Source organism: Hemicordylus capensis, chromosome 1, assembly GCF_027244095.1.
Source record: "Hemicordylus capensis ecotype Gifberg chromosome 1, rHemCap1.1.pri, whole genome shotgun sequence".
Classification (NCBI taxonomy): Eukaryota; Metazoa; Chordata; class Lepidosauria; order Squamata; family Cordylidae; genus Hemicordylus; species Hemicordylus capensis.
Window position 1 is genome coordinate 416,511,369 of NC_069657.1, and position 20,964 is coordinate 416,532,332.

General features: G+C 43.5%; 1 protein-coding gene across 1 annotated transcript in view; it reads left to right on the forward strand.

Moving 5' to 3' along the window:
* Positions 1-20,964, forward strand: part of USH2A (usherin) — a 784,926-nt gene that overhangs the window by 132,157 nt on the left and 631,805 nt on the right. Inside the window, exons 14-15 of the mRNA XM_053283338.1 lie at positions 14,915-15,078; positions 18,115-18,273. Coding sequence (XP_053139313.1) covers positions 14,915-15,078; positions 18,115-18,273 — 323 coding nt within the window. The remainder of the gene's footprint in view (positions 1-14,914; positions 15,079-18,114; positions 18,274-20,964) is intronic.

Genomic DNA, 20,964 nt, shown 5'->3' on the forward strand with positions numbered 1-20,964 from the left:
GCTGATGACACCCAGATCTACTTATCTATGTCAACATCATCAGGAGATGGCATAACCTCCTTAAATGCCTGCCTGGAAGCAGTAATGGGCTGGATGAGGGAGAATAAACTGAGACTGAATCCAGATAAGATGGAAGTACTTATTGTGCAGGGTCAGAATTCCAGAGATGATTTGATCTGCCTGTTCTAGATGGGGTCACACTTCCCCAAAAGGAACAAGTACGCAGTCTAGGAGTCCATACCTCTCTCTGATATCCCAGAAATGCTTTGTATCAGCTTCGGCTGATATGCCAGCTGCACGCGTTTCTTGAGATGAACAACCACAAAACAGTGGTACATTTGTTGATAACCTCCAGACTTGACTTCTGCAATGTGTTCTATGTGGGGCTATGTGGGGTTTGTATGTAGTCTGGAAACTCCAGTTGGTACAGAATACATCAGCCAGGTTGGTCTCTGGGTCATCTCGAGAGACCACGTTACTCCTTTGTTGATAGAACTATACTGGCTGCCAATAGGTTTGAGGGCAAAATACATGTTGCTGGTTATAACCTATAAAGCCCTAAATGGCTTAAGCCCTGGATATCTAAGAGAATGTCTTCTTCATTATGACCCCCACCGTCCATTGAGGTCATCTGGAGAGGTCCGTCTCCACTTGCCACCAGCTTGGCTGGTGCCACGTAGGGAATGAGTTGCTGCCCCAAGAAGAGGAGAGCTGGTCTTATGGTAGCAACCATGACTTGTCCCCTTAGCTAAGCAGGGTCAGCCCTGGTTGCATATGAAAGGGAGACTTGATGTGTGAGCACTGTAAGATATTCCCCTCAGAGGATGGAGCCACTCTGGGAAGAGCAGAAGGTTTCAAGTTACCTCCCTGGCTTCTCCAAGATAGGGTTGATAGAGCTTCCTGCCTGCAACCCTTGAGAAGCCGCAGCCAGTCTGTGAAGACTCACCCCAACTTCTAGATCATTTATGAACAAATTAAAGAGCACTGGTCCCAGTACAGTGGGGTTGCCTTTGAACGTAGGGACTGCCTTTGTACATAGTCCGGAAACTACAATTGGTACATAATGCGGCAGCCAGATTGTTCTCTGGGACAACTCGAAGGAACCATATAACACTGGTTTTGAAAGAATTGCACTGGCTGCTGATATGTTTCCGGGTGAAATACAAAGTGCTGGTTATTACCTATAAAGCCCTTAATGGCTTGGGTCCAGGCTATTTTAGAGAGTGCCTCCTTTGTCATGAATCCTGCTGCCTTTTATGATCTTCTGGCGAGGTTTGGTTACAGTTGCCACCAGCTCGTCTGGTGGCAACTCAGGACCAGGCTTTCTCTGTGGCTGCCCTGGGGCTTTGGAATATGCTCCCTGCTGAAATTAGAGTGTCTCCTTTTCTGTTAGTTTTCAGAAAGACTCTCCTGTTCCCGCAATCTTTTAATTAGAATTAACTTTAATAATTTTAATACTTTGTTTTATATTTTTTTATTGTGTTTTATGTATTTTAATCTGTTATTTTCTGTTATATGTTATGTACATATCAGGCAGTATAAAAATATGGTAAATAATAAATAACTAGCTGGCCAGGGCACAGAGCATATGTACCTCTAGTCCTCAGCTCTCCCCCCTTCTCAGCCCCCAGCTGCTGCTGTTTTCTCCCCCCCACCCGCTGCCACCATTTTATCCCCTCTGCCACCACTCCCTCCCACAGCCACTGCCATTTTCTCCCCTGCTCCCGCTGCCGTTTCCTCTGTCTGCCGCTGCTTTCTTCTCCCCCTCCCGGCAGCTTGCTCGCGAACTTTTGCAAGAGCTGCCACACATGGGATTAACAACAGGTACATCTTAGAGAATAGATAGATCCTTGGGGGACCCTACTTCTTACTTCTCTCCATTGTGAAAACTTGTCCATTTATTCCTACCCTCTGTTTCCTGACTTCAACCAATTACCAATCCACACATGAACCTGTCCACTTATCCCATGACTGCTAAGTTTACTCAAGAGCCTTTGATGAGAAACTTTGTCAAAAGCTCTTCTCACAATTGGTGAGAAGAGCCTCGATGGGGTTTGCGTGGAGAGTGGGCTTAGCCCGCTCTCCCCGCACACAAGCAGGCAGTCTGCTCGGGGGGGCCAAAGCGGCTGCCCACATGACTGCCACCTCCGTTACTGAGCCAGTGGGGGCTGGGGGGATTAGGGGGCCGTGTGCTCCCCAAAAGCTCCAGTATGCCCTGCGCGAGCACGCAGGGCATGCTGGAGAGACCCCCGAGCTGGGAGGCTGCTTTTCAGTCTCCCGGTTGGGGGTCTACTCATGAGTTGCCATGGCACGGAGCCGCACTACAGCAACTCACAATCGGAAAGCCTGGGTTAGCGGAGTGCTCGCTCTGCTAACCTGGGCTTAGGGGAGGGTTGTTTAAGTGGGTGACCTGCTTTCGTGAGACCGGGCTCGGCTGTGAGCCTGGTGGTTCTCACATGCATGCAAAATCGGGCTACGCTCCCTTAGCCCAGTTTTGCATGACCGTGAGAATAGCCTCCATGTATACTATGTCAACCAGATCACCTTCATGCACATGCCTGTTGACACTCTCAAAGAACTCCAAAAGGTTAGTGAGGCAAGACCTGCCCTTGCTGAAGCCATGCTGTTTCTCCTTCAGCAAGGCCTGTTCTTCTATATGTTTAACAATTTTGTCCTTAAGTATGCTTTCCATCAATTTACCTCACACAGAAGTTAAGCTAACTGGCCTGTAGTTTCCTAGATATCCCCTGGATTCATTTTTGAAAATGGGAGTTACATTAGCTACTTTCCAGTTCTTGGGTACAGAGGCTGCTGCTGCTTATTATTATTAACAATAATTCGATTCCTATACCGCCCTTCCAAAAATGGCTCAGGGTGGTTTACACAAAATAACAAATAAATAAAGGGACAGGTTGCATTTTTTTCCCCAAGGAGATGCACAATTTCACATTTGAGATCTTCAGAATTCTTGGTTGGATGCCATCTGTCCCTGGCAATTTGTTAATGTTTTTTAAGACAGTTTAGGACATCCTTTCTTGTCACCTCAAATTGGCCCAGTTCTTCAGCCTTTAAGCTCGAGAATTTCAGTTCCAGATGAGCATATGGTCAGTATTCTTCATCATGAAAACAGATGCAAAGAATTCTGTTTCTCTGCTGTCTCTTTATCCTCCTTAATAATCCCTTTCACACCCTCATCATCTAAGGGTCCAACCATCTCTCTGGCAGGTTTTCTGCTTTGGATATATTTAAAGAAGTTTTTGTTATTGCCCTTGACACCTCTAGCTAGATGCTCCTCAAACTCTCTCTCTCTCTCTTTTGCATTCCTTATTGTCTCCTTGCATTTCTTATGCCAGAGTTTATGTTCCTTTCTGTTCTATTAATTTGGACAGGACTTCCTTTTTCCTGAAGGAAGTCTTCTTTCCTTTATAGTTTCCCTATTTGTTAGACACGCTGGTGTCCTACTGAACTTGGTGGTACCTTTCCTCCTGCTTGGTATACATTCCAACTGAGCTTCTATTTATTATTGTGGTTTTGAATAAGTCCAATACTTTCTGGAGTGATTTGACCCTCCCGGCATTCCCTTTCAGCTTCCTTTTTACCAGTCCACTCATTTTTGAGAAGTTTCCTCTTCTGAAGTCCCGTCCATCTGTGTTGGACTTCTTTGGAATTGCTCTACTTGCATATAAGCTGAACTAGCTCACATTATGGTCACTGTTCCCCAGTGGTTCTACAACTCTGACGTCTTGCACCAGATCCTGGGCACCACTCAGGATTGTCCAAGGTCACCTTCTCTCTCGTTGGCTCCACAACCGACTGTTCTAAGGCACAGTCATTTAGCATGTCTAGAAATGTGGCCTCTCTGTCCATACCCGCATGTGAATTTGCCCAGTCTGTGTGAGGGTAATTGAAGTCACCCATCTATCTATCTATCTGTCTATCTACCACCTGATATATGTATCTCTAGGCAGTATACACAATTTAAAACACAGCAAATATAAAACAGGGTAAAAACAATTAAAACAATTTCACAGAATAAAAAGTAAAGAACTTCATGGTATAAAAAGAAACAGTTTCAAATCAATTTCAGTTAAAAGCCTGAGGAAACAGATTTGCTTCTCCAACTCCAGGTCACTCTCAGGGTTTTGATCCAGAGGGCATAGCACATCTCTAGTAACACATTTCCTTTCAGTCCTCATATTGTCACCCATGATTCTTTGGAGAGCTCCAGTCCTCCTAGGTTTTCTCGCTTTTTGGTTTCTTTCCTTCTCCATGACAGCAGATAACAGTGCCATCTTAGGGCAAAGTTCAGGAAAACTCCCAAGCCTTGGCAGCAAGGACTCTGTACTTCCTAAGCTTGTCTAGCTAGTCCTAGGGAAGTTTCACAACCTTACTGCTAACATCCTTGCACTATTCCTATCTGCAGCTCTAATTACATCACATGATGGGCTGTAGGGAGGGCTTACAGAGAGCATATAAGGGAGTCTGCCTAAGTATTGGTCACTGAACATTACATTATGTTCATCTTGTAGTGTACTGTTTATGACAGGCTTAGCACGTGAAGTTTTCTCATAAGAATGAATAATAAGGTTTTGAACACATTGTTGGAAAGGTTCTATCTATACCTAGGGACTCAGTGAAATAAAGGTTTTTCTATGTGAATATTACTCCTCTCATAATCAATATTACAATTCATTTTGACTTGGTTATTTCTCTTTCCATGATTTAAAAACTCCAGGTTTTTGTATTATGAACATGGAATGTATATGATTTAAAAGAGAGACCTTGAAATGTATTTTTAAAATTTCTACAGACTATAGTCCATTCACACATTACATTCAACACTCGTACAAGAAGTGTACATTGTACAGATCTGTACACTGGTACAGTCATTCACATGTTATGTTGAACGCAGTACAGCAGTACACGTCCTATCTGTACCATGTATTTGAAGGGCCTGTATCCAGGTAGGTTCACTTTTTAAATGAACACAGGTAGTCATTCACACAAGCATGTGTGAGTGTACAGATATCTGTATGCTCATAGAGCATGATGTCTGAATTGGGCTCATGTCCAGGTACACCGCTGACAAGTTTAGCTTTAGAGGTTTGAAGTGTGAAGTCACTATAGGAGAGTAGGGAGGGATGAGTAAGATGTGATGCTAGAGACAGCCATGAAACACATCATCTCGATGACTGAAAGGGCGCTAGGCTCAAAGAAAAGTCTGACCATCTTCCACAGGAAAGAGTTATTCTTAGCCATGGACAAAGGTTGCTGGCTCTGGCCCCAGACATAACTTGGACATAAATTGGATCATGGACATAAATTGGACTGAGGATGATTGACTGATACACTTTCAAGTGTTTGGTAATGGCTAGTTCAGACCTGCATATACATTGCTTGATCTATCATTATTTGATTACTCAAATCAAGTAACACAATTTGTTTCTCTGATTACTTGATTACTTTGATTCATAGCCATATATATTTACTTATTTTATTTATTTATTTATTTAAAAACCTATATCCTGCCTACCTTCAGTAAACACGGTGGCTTACAAAAGTAAAAACAATACAATAAGATACCATGAAACAGTAAATCTATGATCGAAATAAACAATTTAATTCAATTCAGTAAATCAATGAAAGCAGCAATTACACAGTTTCCTAAAAGTACCAGACATCAAGAAGCTCTTGTGGCAGCAAGCATGGCTTGTTTCCTTTGCTAAGCAGGGTCCACCTTGGTTTGTTTTAGATGGGAGACCACATGTGAGTGATGTAATATGGGGCCATAGCTCAGTAGAAGAGCATCTGCTTCCCGTGCAGAAGGTCCCAGATTCACTCCCTGGCATCTCCAGATAGTGCTGTGAAACAAACCTTGGAGGGCTGCTGCTGGTCATTGTAGACGGACTGAGCTATATGCACTAAAGGTCTGACTCAGTATAAGGCAGCTTCCTGTGTTCCCATGTATAAAAACTCTACAAAGGCCGACTGGAAAAGAACATGTTTGACTGCTGCTTAAAGGTAAATTAGGAGAACGTATTTTCATTTCAAGGGGAAGAGAGTTCCAGAGAGCAGAGGCTCACCCATGCATCACTGCCTGGTGAACCTTGGCTAGTGGCAGTGGGACTCACAGGAGAGCCTCTCTAAAAGATCTTACAAGCTGGGCTAATTCATATAGGAGTAGGTGGTCCTTCAGTTCGGTCCTAAGTGATTTAGGATTTAAAGAGTAATCAGCACCTTGAATCATGCTGGCCATTGATACAGTAGTTGGGTGATGTGGTCTGAGAATCTAGTGCTCATTAGCACTTACAATAGCACTTACATTTATATACCGCTCTATAGCTGGAAGCTCTCTAAGCGGTTTACAATGATTTAGCATATTGCCCCCCAACATTCTGGGTACTCATTTTACCAACCTCGGAAGGATGGAAGGCTGAGTCAACCTTGAGCCCCTTGGTCAGGATCGAACTTGCAACCTTCTGGTTACAGGGCGGCAGTTTTACCACTGTGCCACCAGGGGCTCCATTAGGACACTCACTGGCATGTTCTGTAGAAACTGTTTTTTTCTGAAGGGTCTGTATGATTCGTGTGTGGGCAGAGCTGGTGCATCACCTGAAGTTGGACAAAAGATCCCCTGATCACAATTGGTACCTGGGCATCAAGGAGCAAACACAGGTCCAGGATCACTCTCAAGCTGAAAACCTGCTTTCTTTTTCAAGGGGAGTGGTACCCCATCTAGAACAGGCCGATAACCCATAAGCAGGAGAGCCACTGTCGTATCCAAATTTAATTTCCGTTTGTTAAATCTCATCCAGACCACCACCATCTCTTGTATTTGGTTAGGTCATAAACAATATAAGCTACTTCCCAAAAAAGTGGGATAAGAAGTTTAACTTATTTCTCAGCCAACTCAGATTCTTTGAGAGACTCAAAGCCTTTGAGTTTTCAAACCTCCTTCCTCCTGTTCAGATCCATTTCCAATTCCTCTAAACCCCCTTTTCTCTCCCACTCCACTCTCAAGTGGTGGTGCATTCTCCAGCAACAGCAGTAAGTCTTGGCAAGCCACAAGAAGAAAGGGATTTCAAGGCATACTGCCAGGGAGGGAAATTAAAATTTAAGATGGAGAAGAATTCAAGGGTTTGTAATTCTCACTTTGTATTTGAAATGAACATTATGAGCTGCTGAGACCTGTATTACTGAGCGCTGAAGTATAAGTCATGCCGGTGTCACTAACCAATGTAAAGTTAACCTTTAATTGCTGATTTACACATGAATGTTATCACTTAATCATACATTCAAGTAATGAATAGCCATATGTGTGCCAACCCCGTACAACACAGTTGTATTTTGATTAGAGTTCTATTCTGATTAGTGATTAGGTCTCCATGTTGTATTTTGACTAGCAATTAGATTTCCATGTTGTATTTTGATCAGAACATATGCAAGTCTCTGTATCTCAAATATCCCCCTATGTTAGTTAGGAATGTACATGGAACCGGTTCGGCGCTCCTTTTCTGAAGAGCCGAACCGGTTCCATAGACCAGTGTTCAAACCGGTTCAGAGGGCAGGGGGTTGCTTTAAATGACAGGGAAGGTGCTGCCTACCTGTCAGCCCCTGCCCTGCCACTTTCCCTCCTCAGGGGCTCTCCCAAAAAATGTGGGTGTGGGGCTGCAGCATTCCTCCTTGCAGCCCCGTTCAGTGTCACCATGCAAATGGCCAACAACACTTTTTGGGAGAGCACCATTGTGGGAAGAGCAGTGGGATGGGGATGGGCAGGCAGGAGGCACCCACTCTGCCCCTTAAAAGTACACCCCACCCTCCTGGGAGTGCACGGAACCATTTCTGTGCACATCCCTAATGTTAGGCTCTACACAAGGCCCCCAGGTGCACTGAACCCTCTTTGGAGAGTGAACAAAGGGCAATGGCAGCAGCTCTCTCCTTGTGGGGAGCATGATTATGGGACAAGGAGAGTTCTGGTGTAGGGAGCTTCAGCCATAACTGCCTATACCAGAAGTTGGAATCATCAGCTCTTATAGATATGCATAGGATTTGATATATCTGGGGCCTCATTTAGAGGTTACTGTATGAACCTGAACTAACTACATTATGAGAATTACTCCAAGAAAATATGGCTTCCTCTACACTGTAAAGCCACTTTTAGGAAGGTGCTTACATACCTTCCTTACATACTTCCTGGGTAGCCTTAAGCAAGCCTGATCTCTCCCTTTCAGCCCCCCATCTAAAATAAGAGGATGATATTTTTGGTCTCTTTTGTGTGGGTGTATGTTTTCTTGGGAAAATAGTATCTTCATAACACATTACATAGATTACTGTATGTGGTGGTGTTCATTTTATGAATCGTATCATGAATGAATGATAATGGAAATGAACATTCTCAGGGGAATTGCATTAATGAGAGGCCAAATACAAGGGCCAAACTATATATGATGTTGTTCGTATCTCATTAGCTGTCACATACTCACTTTTTCTGATCTAAATAGCATGCAGGGGTGTAATCTGGATTTGGACCGTAGTGGGAGGCTTTAACTTTATCTCCTGCTGTGATCCTGTTGTGGATCATGTTCCCCCGCTTATGCCATTTACACCAGAAATAAAGCTTCAATTGGCTTTCATTGAATTTGTCTATTTGTTTCTCATGTAAATAGCATATGTGGGTGAATCATGATTTTAATGGGAGAAAAGAATCAAAGCCCCCTACCCAACATGTTCCCCATTTGTATCTCACTACCTGTTGCACTGTTTACACCAGAAGAAGCAAGCATGCTAGGCCTACTCATGTGACTAATGTTGTTGGAAATTCTCTGTGGTGAGAGAATCCCTTTCTCATTATAGCAGAGTGCACAGAGGCACAACACAGCGGCCAAGGGCGTAGCAAGGTTGGAATGGGCCCAGAGACGAGATTTTAAAATGGGCCCCCCCCCCTCAAAGTCCAGGGCCTCCGCACACCCCAGGCCCCCAAGGATTTCAGTCTGATATTCCAAAATAAGTATGCTGCCTGGAAATACATTTCACTGAATACATACACGCACACGTCACAATATATAGTGATATACATTGAGTGCTATACATTTGTATTACTTTTAATGCCTAGAACACACTAGAAAGATGAATTATTAAAATGGCCCCCTCGCTGCAAATTAGCAAAGGAGACTTTCAACCATGCAGGGTGAGCCTATGTTTGTTTTCTCAGAATTCTGAACAAATTCAGTCAAGTTCGATTCCAGGATATTTTTCACAGGAGGCTTTTAAAGCCCTTTAAGACACATCTCCTCTGGAATAGAGGTGCTGCATTCACATGTTGGCCAGATTTACCCTGAAGTCCCTGCAAGTTATTGGGGAGCAGTTCACACACAAGAAAAATAAAATAAAAGCACAAGACATGCTTCACAGTTCTCACTCAGACCTTCTGGGTTGTAAAACAACTTGAACATAAGTGCATTTATAAATGAATGAATAAAAAAAATATAATACTGTTTCTTCCAGAAGTTTTTGTAATTTTTTGCCATGAAACAAGCCACTTATAGGACTTTTTAGATAGTTTTTTTTAAGCCAGCAAATTTTCCAAGCTGTTTAAAAATAAATATTCAGAGACTTCTCAGTCCCCCCCCCCCATATCAAAGCCCTATGGCAAGCAGATGCCTATATATCCGGGGGGGGGGAAGGTAACCACAAAAAGGAGTTCACACTCTACCTGGCAAATGCTGGGTTCGGCAGGGCGGCAAGGGGTCTTCTGCTGCAGAGAACAGTGGTGGCCACTCTGGCTGCCTCCTCCTTCCTGCCTGGTTTGGGCCCTCCGTAGGCCTCTGTGGAAGCCCCACCCACCCACCAATCAGCTGAGAGGCGGGAGAAAAGGAGCTCTTTGCAGCTCGTCTGCTGCCTGGATTGCCGGCCAGGAGAACAAGCTGGAGAGACGGCGAACAGGGCAAGTGGCTGAGGGGCCTTGGGGCTGGGCAGGGGGCAATGGGGAGTCACGTGAGGTGCCTCTGGGGGGTCCCTCCAGGCAGTGGGGCCCCCAGACAACTGTCTCCCCTTGCCCGATCATTGTTACGCGCCTGACAGTGGCATTTAGTTAGGCATGCGTGTATGCTGAGAGTAAAGTAACTTGGAGCCAATTCATAGTTTCAAATCAATAGAAGCATTTATTAAGGAACTCCATTCTAGATAGGAAAGTGAGGAGTTAGGATCTCTAATCTATCTATCTAGCTGGATGCAGATGGATTCTGCATCTTCTCTGCACATATGGTGCAGGGAGAGAGACTTGCCATGTTGCAAGGTAGAAGGACAGGTAGGGAAGAGAGAGAGGAAGGAAGTTAGTCCCTGAGATTAGCAATCTACATATCCAAAGGGATAGTGTCAGAGCAATAGAGAAGGGATGACCAATGTCTTGACCCTCTAGCCCTCTGATTTACTAGTCTGTCCTCCACTGTCTGAGACGAGACAGTGCAAAGTCCTTAACTTCCAACAAATGTTATATGTAGTTTGGCCTCCAAATAAAATAACTTTCAAAGAAGCTTTACTGAAATGTATAAAAACACATTAAACCCCTTCCAAAAGTTAGGTAGTAACAGGTAATGGAATTATGAAATACTAAATATTGTGCTGCTGGGCAGTCAGCTCTCTCTTAATTTGTATATACTTTGCAGAAATGAAAACATTCTCTTCTTTAGACATTTAAATAGTCTAAACGGAACTTCCATTTGAAGAGGGATTTGGATGCACTCTCTATAGATGAAAGAACTTAATGCAGTTTGGGGGAAAATACTCTTTGCTCTTGATTATAAAGGGGAGAAAAATGACAGTATTGTGGTTTCCAAGAGAGAATGTTTTTATTTATTCCCAAAGGGATATTATTCCATAAAACAAATTTGCAGCTTATTTTGCTGCCTTAGCTTTTATCAGTCTTTTAAAGGGTGTTGAACTTGGGAGATCACACAGTAAGAGTTACTAAAGGAACTCCTTTTTTTAAAAAAGAGTTGTGATTGTAAAATATATGTGAACTGCTTTTATAAAACTCATTTAAAAAATCTGTCATATTTAATGTCTGTTTCACTTATGAGTTCCCTGTAGAATTTATTTTTTTAAAAATAGTTACCTTTAAAAAAAAACTCTTAGGCTTTAGACAAACAATAATTTTGAGAGTGTTGACGGTATGAGAGAGGTATCATTATTTGTAGTGTAAATATGAATTCCTTTTGTATTGCTGTTGTCTCTGGTTCTGAAGTACTATAAAAAGCTGCAAAATCTGTTTTACCAGATATGACAGTAAGAGAAGTGAACACCCTGGGCAATGATACATTCTGAAAAAGTTGTCTGTCTCTAGCTTTATTGATAAAGAAGCGCTTAAGATACAAGATGGTCAGAGTAGGGTGAGGTGAGCACTCTGTTCCATGAAACTCCTAATTCAAGCTGCAGAATGCTTGGAAGGACAGACAGGGGGAAAAGAGAAAGCGGACAGGCTCGTATCTGACTGAGTGGCTTCTTGTACCAAAACAAACAGAAAGGGTACCTCAGGCATACACTTCTCTTGTTGCTGTGGTGGGGGAGCATAATGTTTTTTTATGGATATATCAGGCGGAAATTCATCATAGAAACATGAGCAACTGACAAATACTGAGTCAGACTATTGGTTCATCTAGCTCAGTGTTGTCTACACAGACTGGCAGTGGCTTCTCCAAGGCTGCAGGCAGGAGTCCCTCTCAGCCTTAGCTGTAGATGCCAGGGAAGGAATTGAAACCTTCTGCATGCAAGCATGCAGGTGCTCTTCCCAGAGCGGTCCCATCCCCTGAGGGGAATATCTTACAGTGCTCACATGTGGTCTCCCATTCAGATGCAACCAGGGTGGACCCTGCTTAACAAAGGGGACAATTCGTGCTTGCTACCACAAGACCAGCTCTCCTCCCTAATTCCCTAATCAGCTGCACCTGTGTGCAACAACTATACCTGTTGAATCTCCAAAAGGATATTTACTGAATTAAGTGGCATATTGGGGAAGAACTGCGGCTTGTACACATGTATCAGACAGAAACTCATCAGATACATCTTTAGCAAGTGATTAAGGAAACTGCACTTGTAGAATTTCTGTCTGGATATTCATCACTCTTGTTGCTGTAGTGGGGTGCACTGTATGCTTGATTTTACAGAAATTCCTTAGGTCTGTATGTAACATGTCTTTAGGAAAGCTGCACTTTTCTACATGGACACCTTCCCCTCCCCAAGCCCACTGTCAAGCTGAAAGACCAAGGCAAACTGTGTGTCCATGGAGCCTGATTTGTCAGCCACTATAATGTCCAAGACTATACAAAGTATTTTCTGCTTATATGGGGAAGAAATTAAGGTGGGCTCCTTAACTTGAAAGCTTACTCATGTCTTTTGAAGCACAAATGAAGTACCTTAAATCTCATCTTCAACCAGAGATGAGAATGTATTATAAAGATGGCACCATTTAGCAGTAAGAGCTTCACATGAATGGAGTGCATGAATTATAGAGACTATGCTTCTTTTGAAAGAAAGATTAGCAGTGATCTTCCACCATTCAAGAATCTGCAAGACAAAGCAATACAATAAAACTTGTATGAAATTAAGAACATAAGAACAGCCCTGCTGGATCAGGCCCAAGGCCTATCTAGTTCAGCATCCTGTCCCATACAGAGGCCCACCAAATGACTCTGGGAAGCCCACAATCAAGAGGTGAGGGCTTGGGATGTTCATGGAACTGGTGGTTCTGCCAGATCGACGGCAGCGAGAGTGCTGCTTTAAGAGCGGGAGAAGGTGCACTTACCCCTCCCGCCACTTTCCCCCCACTGGCGTCCATCTTTTGGAAAGCGCATTGGGGTGGCAGCGCACAGGCAGGAGCATCAGAGACTTCGAGTCATATCCGGAAAACAGGGGCAGCAGGGAGGTACGCTGCCACCCTGATGGGCTTTCTAAAAGATGGACACCGGTGGAAGGAAAGTGGCGGGAGGGGTAAGTGCACCTTCTCCTACTCTTAAAGTGACAACCCTGCCACCTTTGAGCCTCCCTGGTTCCGTGCACATCCCTAGTGAGGGCATGCCCTCTCTCCCGCTCTTGCACCCCTGCAACTGGTATCCAGAGGCATCTTGCCTCTGAGACTAGAGGTGGCCTATAGCAACCAGGCTAGTAGCCATTGATAGACCTGTTCTCTATGTATTTTTCTAAGCCCTTTTTAAAGCCATCCAAGCTAGTGGCCATCACCACATCCCATGGCAGATAATTCCATAGATTAATTATGTGCTATGTGAAAAAGTACTTCCTTTTGTCGGTCCTAAATTTCTCGACCTTCAATTTTTTATTATTTCATTATTTATTATTTATTAAATTTATGCTCCGCCCAAACTTACGTCTCTGGGTAGGAAATTTCATGGGATGGCCCCTGGTTCTAGTGTTGTGTGTGTGTGTATGAGAAATTTTTTTTCTTTGTCCACTCTCTCTGATTGATTGATTGATTGATTAGGTTCTGTCAAGTTGGTGTAGACACTTAGGGATCACATAGATAGATTCTCTCTAGGATTATCTGTCTTCAGCTTGGCCTTTAGTGTCTCAGTGGTACATTCATTGTGGTTGTAATTGAGGTGGTCCTCTTCTTCTCTTTCCTTCAACTTTCCCCAGCATTATGGACTTCTCAAGGGAGCTGGGTTTTCACATAATGTGTCCAAAGTATGATAGTTTGAGCCTGGTCATTTGTGCCTCAAGTGAAAATTCTGGATTGATTTGTTCTATGATCCATTTTTTTGCTTTCCTGGCTATCCATGGTATTCTCAAAAGTCTTCTCCGACACCAGAGTTAAAAAGCGTCAATACTTTTTCTATCTTGCTTCTTCATAGTCCAGCTTTTGCATACTTAGAGTGTCACAGGAAAAACCATTGTCTGAATGATTCTAATCTTTGTAAGTATAGACACATCATGGTATCTACTCCATGCATAATTTTATATACCTCGATCATGTCTTCCCATAATAGCCTCTTTTCCAAACTAAAGAACTCCAGATGCTGTAGCCTTGCTTCATAAGGAAGGTGCTCCACACCCCTGATCATCTTGGTTGCCCTTTTCAGCACCTTTCCCAGTTCTGTGATATCCTTCTTAACATATGGTGACCAGAAATGTACACAATACTCCAAATGTGGCCACACCATAGATTTGTATAAGGGCATTATAATACTAGTATTCATATTTTCAGTCCCATTCCTAATGATCCCTAGCATGGTATTTGCCTTTTTCACAGCTGCCATGCATTGAGTCGACACTTTCAACGAGTTGTCAACCACGACCCCAAGGTCTCTCACCAGGTCATAACCCAGGCCACGTAGAGGCCCATTGGGCATGAGTGCAGCCTCCAAAATGGCCACTGGCACCAGAGGAAGGGCCGGAAGGGCCCCCAAATTGGCCAAACTGGCCCTTTTTAGAGCAGGAAAAGGCTGTGGGGGGGAGTCTTTAAATGGCTCGGGGGGGGGGGTTCGCTTTGAGGTTGAGCCAAACTGGTCCCAGTCCAGCTCGAGGGTTAAACAGCTCGTCCTCGAGCTGATTCGCACATCCCTGGAGGAAAGGACCCCACTTCCTTATTGGTAAGTGTTATTGATAAGTGATGAGGTTTGTACTGTGAACTTAGCATGTGGTTATTGAATGACCTGGCTTGGGCCAATGGCCTCATTGCCATTACCCTCAATCATGAGTGGAAGAAACACTATCATGTAAATTGTGAATTTATTTTAAAAGACAACAGTATTTACATTTTCTACTACAATCCATTTTTTTAGGGTCTTCATTTGCAATGCTTAATTACGTGAGTCAAAAAAAAAGCCATGGAATTAAGCCCTACTGTATCTAACTGAAATGTTAATGTGCTTTCATTACTTTCTTGATTTGTTTTTGTTTATAGATGTCAGCATTGTAATTGTCATCCTGCAGGAGCCATTAATGGGACTTGTCATCCCATTACTGGACAATGTGTATGTAAACAATTTGTTACTGGCTCAAAATGCGACAACTGTGTTCCCAATGCTAGTAATTTGGATGTCGACAACCTATTTGGCTGCAGTAAAAGTAAGTGGTTGTTGATCTTAAGAGCATGTCTTTCAAACTAATGCCTTTTATTGGTTTAGTGTGTCTTACTTGTTTTTATTGTCATTTTGATTTTGTGATGGCCTATGGCTAAATGCAATAAAGTTATGATTGATATTACTGGTTTGAATTGTTAAATAACAATCATTCTAATTCTCAAAATCAATATTGCTCATAACCCAGCTTCTGAACTTGATTCTTCCTATATATTTCTGGGAGATATATCATGTACTCAAAATGATGATGTGAATTTTTCTGTCAATGGCCAACATGTCATACAGGCTTACAAGGGCAGAGCAAGCGCTTTGTCCTCCCAAGCAAGCAGGAAACTAACTGTGTGTGAGGCTTTCCACTTAGAGTTGGACAGGTGAAGGAAAAAGTGATTTTTTGCTTCTCTCCCTTCCCTGCAAAAGCCCTTTTTGCATCCAGGAATATGTCCCTAAGGACTGTGCAGCCTTGTATATGCAGTTAGTTTCTCAGCAGCATGTGAGGCCGGAGCTCTTGTACCACCCTCTTAAGCCAGCGTGGCATGTCAGCCAATGTATGGAAGCAAATTATACCAGATTTTTCCAGACATAATTCATGGTGTGGGGACATGGCTTAACTTACAGAGCTGCTCCTTCCTTGTGCCCCATCTCCTTTCCCCAAGTCTGAGTAAAAGTGCCCTATTAACAATTTTATTTGCCCACTGAATTCAACTGCCTGGGTGTATGCAGGGAGACAAGTTTTGCTGGACACATTTTCTTCATTCTGTTTCCAAGGGCTGTTTCAATTTACAAAGTGCATAATATGCCAGGAAGTTCTTCTGCAGTAACTCTGTTGAAATGGGCATGTCTCCCATTTCTCTCCCAACAGGGCTTACGAATTAAAACTCCCTAGTGCTTTGCATTCTATGTTTTGTTGAAGATCTTTGGTTGCAACAAGTCTTAGTCTTCAATATATCAGCTGGTATAGAAATATGATAAATAATGATAAATACATAAATAAAAAATAATGATAAATGCACAACCTTGCTGAAACTAAGCAGGTTGGGGTCTGGTGGGTTAGGGTTAGAGGTTGGATGAAAGACCAGCTATAGGAACTGCTACGGACCACCTGTGACAAACCAAAACAACAAATATTTCTATACCGTTTTCCAAACAAGTTTCCAAAGCGGTCTACATAGAGAATGATACTCCTTTACAACACAACTCCTTCCTTCCTGGAGTACCTTCTCTGTCCTCAAGGTACTCTCTCTAGAAACTTGGATGAATTTGCTGAAATAATTATCACTTATGACCTGACTTTGTAATGTCTATTCCTTAGGGCCATTTTTGTTAACGTGATGAACGTCTTTTCTAGTGGACAACATTTAGACATGTGCTACTCTATGAGGCTATACTCATGTCCAGAGGTTGGGCGGGCAGACATGGGGGGAAGCTGTGCAAACCCTAGCTTCCCCCCAGATGGTGTCTGGAGCTGAAGGGAGGTGGGGACCACACTCACACACGATCCAAGCTGCTCCATACAGCGCAGCTCTCCAGAGGCTGTGACGCTGCATCTGGGCCTCCACGTATCCCACAATGCACTACACAGTGGTGCTTTGGGGGATGCCTTCGTGAGTTGGGTGCTCCAGGCACCTGTCTCTGTGTGCACACAGGCTGCAAGCTTAAGGGTGCACTTAAGGGTGCAAGCTTAAGGCTGCAAGGTGCAAGGGTGCACTTAAGGCTGCAAGCTTAAGCGTGCACTTAAGGGTGCACTCATGCTCTTAACCTCAGCTAAAGGCCAAGGTTTGGAGTTGGGTCGGGCTGGGCACTGGGCAGGAGTGCCAGGATCTGCTCAGATCCTTGCGCTTGACACAAGCAGCCTAGTATGCAGCACATATTACTGAATTTTGTAACATTCCAACAGATCATCCTGATGTTTATATGAAGATCGTGTGTGTGTGTGTGTGTGTGTATGTGTGTGTGTGTGTGTGTGTGTGTGTGTGTGTGTGTGTAAATTTACATTGCAGCTGCTATCTTATCTTAGCTGGCCTTATATATTTTGCTCTTTGTTGCTGCTTTTCCTCTTTGTAGTAATATGTAATTTGTATCTGCTTTTTCAAAGCTGAAAGTGATAGTACTGATGTAAAATTTGTGTGAGATTAGAATCTGGTGTAATGGCAGCAAGATCATTAATTGTTATCTGCACTAGACGTTTGAAAAAAATGTAGGCCATCTCTTTGGCAAAGATACACTATACTAATTTTTATTTCTCAATCTGTATAAATCACATTCCAGATCCTTGTGCTCCTCTGCTAGATGAATTATGCTGACATCAAAATGAGTCAGACAGAAGTACCCCTTCTGAAAAAGCAATGTAGTCTTAGACTTCGCCACACTGATAAATGGAATCCATTGTAGACGGCTTTTTAAATAGTATGGGTGCAGTTTTGTACACCTGCATGTGTACAGTCAGTAGGAGTTAGCACAGTGGATGAGGACCATGCCTTCATTCTCTGTGCTGTCAGATATGCAACACTGCATTGGATCAGGCCATCCAGGGGTGTAGCTTAGGGCAGAGGGGGGCCCATGTTCTCCCCTCTCCCTGGTGGCCCCTTGGAGTGAGGCAGATAATGAAGAAAATAAGGAAGGATGGAGCTGGGGGGCCCAGGTGTTTTGTTTTTTTAACACATCTGCTCAATTATAGCTACACCCCTGAGTCCATTCATTTCAAGGCAGGCCTCACCTGCTTGTATACGATTGCACCCAAAATAAACATAAAGTGACCTTTAGAAAAATGCTGCTGTTTTAGATATTTTGCTCTTATGGTTTCACATCTTAGCTGCTCTGGTATTCAATTTTGGTTTTGTAACTCAAACTTCCTTGGAGAATTCTGAAGCAATAGCATTTCTTTGATGTTCTGGTAAGCCACATATCTGCTGCTTGATCAAATTATCTATCAGAAGACTCTTCTCAGAAAATGTACTTCAGTTCACCTATATACTTTAGTGGCTGCTGTTGTTCACATAACAATATCTTTATTATTGTATTCCAGTGCCTTCTCAGCAACCTCCACCAGGAGGACAAGTTCTAAATTCTTCTGCTATCAACCTTGCTTGGAATCCACCCGATTCTCCAAATTCCAACAGGCTTATTTACAAGCTCTACAGAAATGAGAGTAGAATCTATACAATGGAGGACTACCACCCTTACAGTGAGTGCTCATGAATACTATGTATGTATATTTTACACTGAGAACATTTTCTGTTTTTCATCCATTTATCAGATGCTGTTCTCACTGGGATATTGTGTGTATGTTGTTTAGATGTTTTCCCATGTACACACTAAACATAATATCTTGGTTCCCAATTTTCACACACCCCACACAATTGTGTTTTAGGATTTTCTCAGTAGATTTCTGCTTCAGGTTTCCTCTTTCCACCCTAAGCTATTTGCAGGGTTGTTGTTTTTTAAAGCAAGCAACATCATAACATATTGTGGCAGGTATGAAGACATTTTAGTGTTTATTTCAGTATGTGCTCTAACAGCATTACTTGATTCTCAGGGAGAGAAGATGACAGACAGACTAGTTAACTAGAGAGGGGTTTTCCCCTACTTGGTCCAAGGTTGATCTTCTTCCAAAAATAGTTTTCGGAGGAAAAGCTCCATAAACAGTGTGGAAACACATTCTTGACAAGGTGAGGTTTGGTTCAAGAATCAAGGCAGAAGTGAATCTTTGGCAAGGAGTAGCAGAAAATCACATCCCTATGTTGCTAAGAGCAGGGGTGTCGCTAGAGGAGAGGGGGCCAGTGTTTACTTCTCTGTCCAGTGGCCCCTTAGAGAAAGAAAGATAATGAAAAAGCACCTAGAAGAACAGGCCCTGCTGGGAGTGAGCCAGCATGGCTTCCGCAAAGGTAAATCTTGCCTCACCAACCTTTTGGACTTCTTTGAGAGTGTCAACGAGTGTGTGGATCAAGGTGATCCAGTTGACATAGTCTACCTGGACTTCCAAAAAGCTTTTGACAAAGTTCCTCATCAAAGACTCCTGAGGAAACTTAGCTGTCATGGAATAAAGGGACAAGTACATATGTGGATTGCTAACTGGTTGAAAGACAGGAAACAGAGGGTAGGTATAAATGGAGAGTTTTCACAATGGAGGGAAGTAAGAAGTGGGGTCCCCCAGGGATCTGTACTGGGACCGGTGCTTTTTAATTTATTCATAAATGATCTAGCAGCAGGGGTAAGCAGTGATGTGGCCAAATTTGCAGATTATACCAAACTCTTCCGGGTAGTGAAATCCGAAACGGATTGTGAGCAGCTCCAAAAGGATCTCTCCAAACTGGGGGAGTGGGCGACAAAATGGCAAATGCGGTTCAATGTTAGCAAGTGTAAAGTGATGCACATTGGGACAAAAAACCCCAACTTCAAGTATACGCTGATGGGATCCGAGCTGTCGGTGACTGACCAGGAGAGGGATCTTGGGGTTGTGGTTGACAGCTCGTTGAAAGTGTCTACTCAATGTGCGGCAGTTGTGAAAAAGGCCAATTCCATGCTAGGGATCATTAGAAAGGGGATTGAAAATAAAACGGCTAACATTATAATGCCCCTATACAAAACTATGGTGCGACCACACTTGGAGTACTGCGTACAATTCTGGTCACCACATCTTAAAAAGGACATTGTTGAACTGGAGAAGGTACAGAAGAGGGCAACCAAGATGATCAGGGGCCTAGAGCACCTTTCTTATGAGGCAAGACTACAATACCTGGGGCTTTTTAGTTTAGAAAAAAGACGTCTGCGGGGAGACATGATAGAGGTCTATAAAGTCATGCATGGCATGGAGAAAGTGGAGAGAGAGAGATTCTTTTCCCTCTCACACAACACTAGAACCAGGGGTCACTCCATGAAATTGATTGCCAGGAGGTCTAGGACCAACAAACGGAAGTACTTTTTCACACAATGCGTGATCCACTTGTGGAACTCTCTGCCACAGGATGTGGTGACAGCCAACAACCTGGATGGCTTTAAGAGGGGTTTGGATGACTTCATGGAGGAGAGGTCTATCAATGGCTACTAGTCAGAGGGCTGTAGGCCACCTCCAGCCTCAAAGGCAGGATGCCTCTGAGTACCAGTTGCAGGGGAGTAATGGCAGGAGAGAGGGCATGCCCTCAAATCTTGTCTGTGGCTTCCAGCGGCATCTGGTGGGCCACTGTGCGAAACAGGATGCTGGACTAGATGGGCCATGGGCCTGATCCAGCAGGGCTGTTCTTATGGGGAAAAAAATAGGGAGGCCTGGAGCTGGGGGGCCAGGTTCTTTGAACCCATCCACTCAATTATAGCTACACCCCTGGCTAAGAGGCTTACAAAGAGCAGGCATGAGAAGTTCTTTTATGGGGGTCCTTAGACCTCATCACGTAATCTCATAGACCTCATCACGTATGTTTGTTGAACCTTAACTACTCATTAAATCTCCACAGAGGTATTGGTAACATAACAGTATTGTACAGCTTGTTGGTAGGTCCCTGCAGCAGAGTTGCTCCTAGTTGAAGGGATGAGAGGAAGAAGGAAGGCTGAGTCAGGGCATTGTCAGGGGCGTAACTATAATAGGGCAAGGGGAGTCAGTTGTCTGGGGGCCCACTGCCTTGGAGGGCCACCCAGAGGCAAGTCACATGACTGGCTCCCCCAGCCACGCACCCGCCTGGGCTTCCTTCAGTTGTATTCCTCTTCCGAAATTGATGTGAGTGTTAAGACCTGGAGCTACCAGAACAGCAGGGCTCTCTCTAGTACTATTAAATGACTTGCACTGTCTACAATTTACAAAAGCTTTTAAAAAATAATTTAGGATGATGTTCTATTCAGCCTCATTTAAGATTTCTTTGCTTCATGAGCTGAGCTTCAGTGAGGA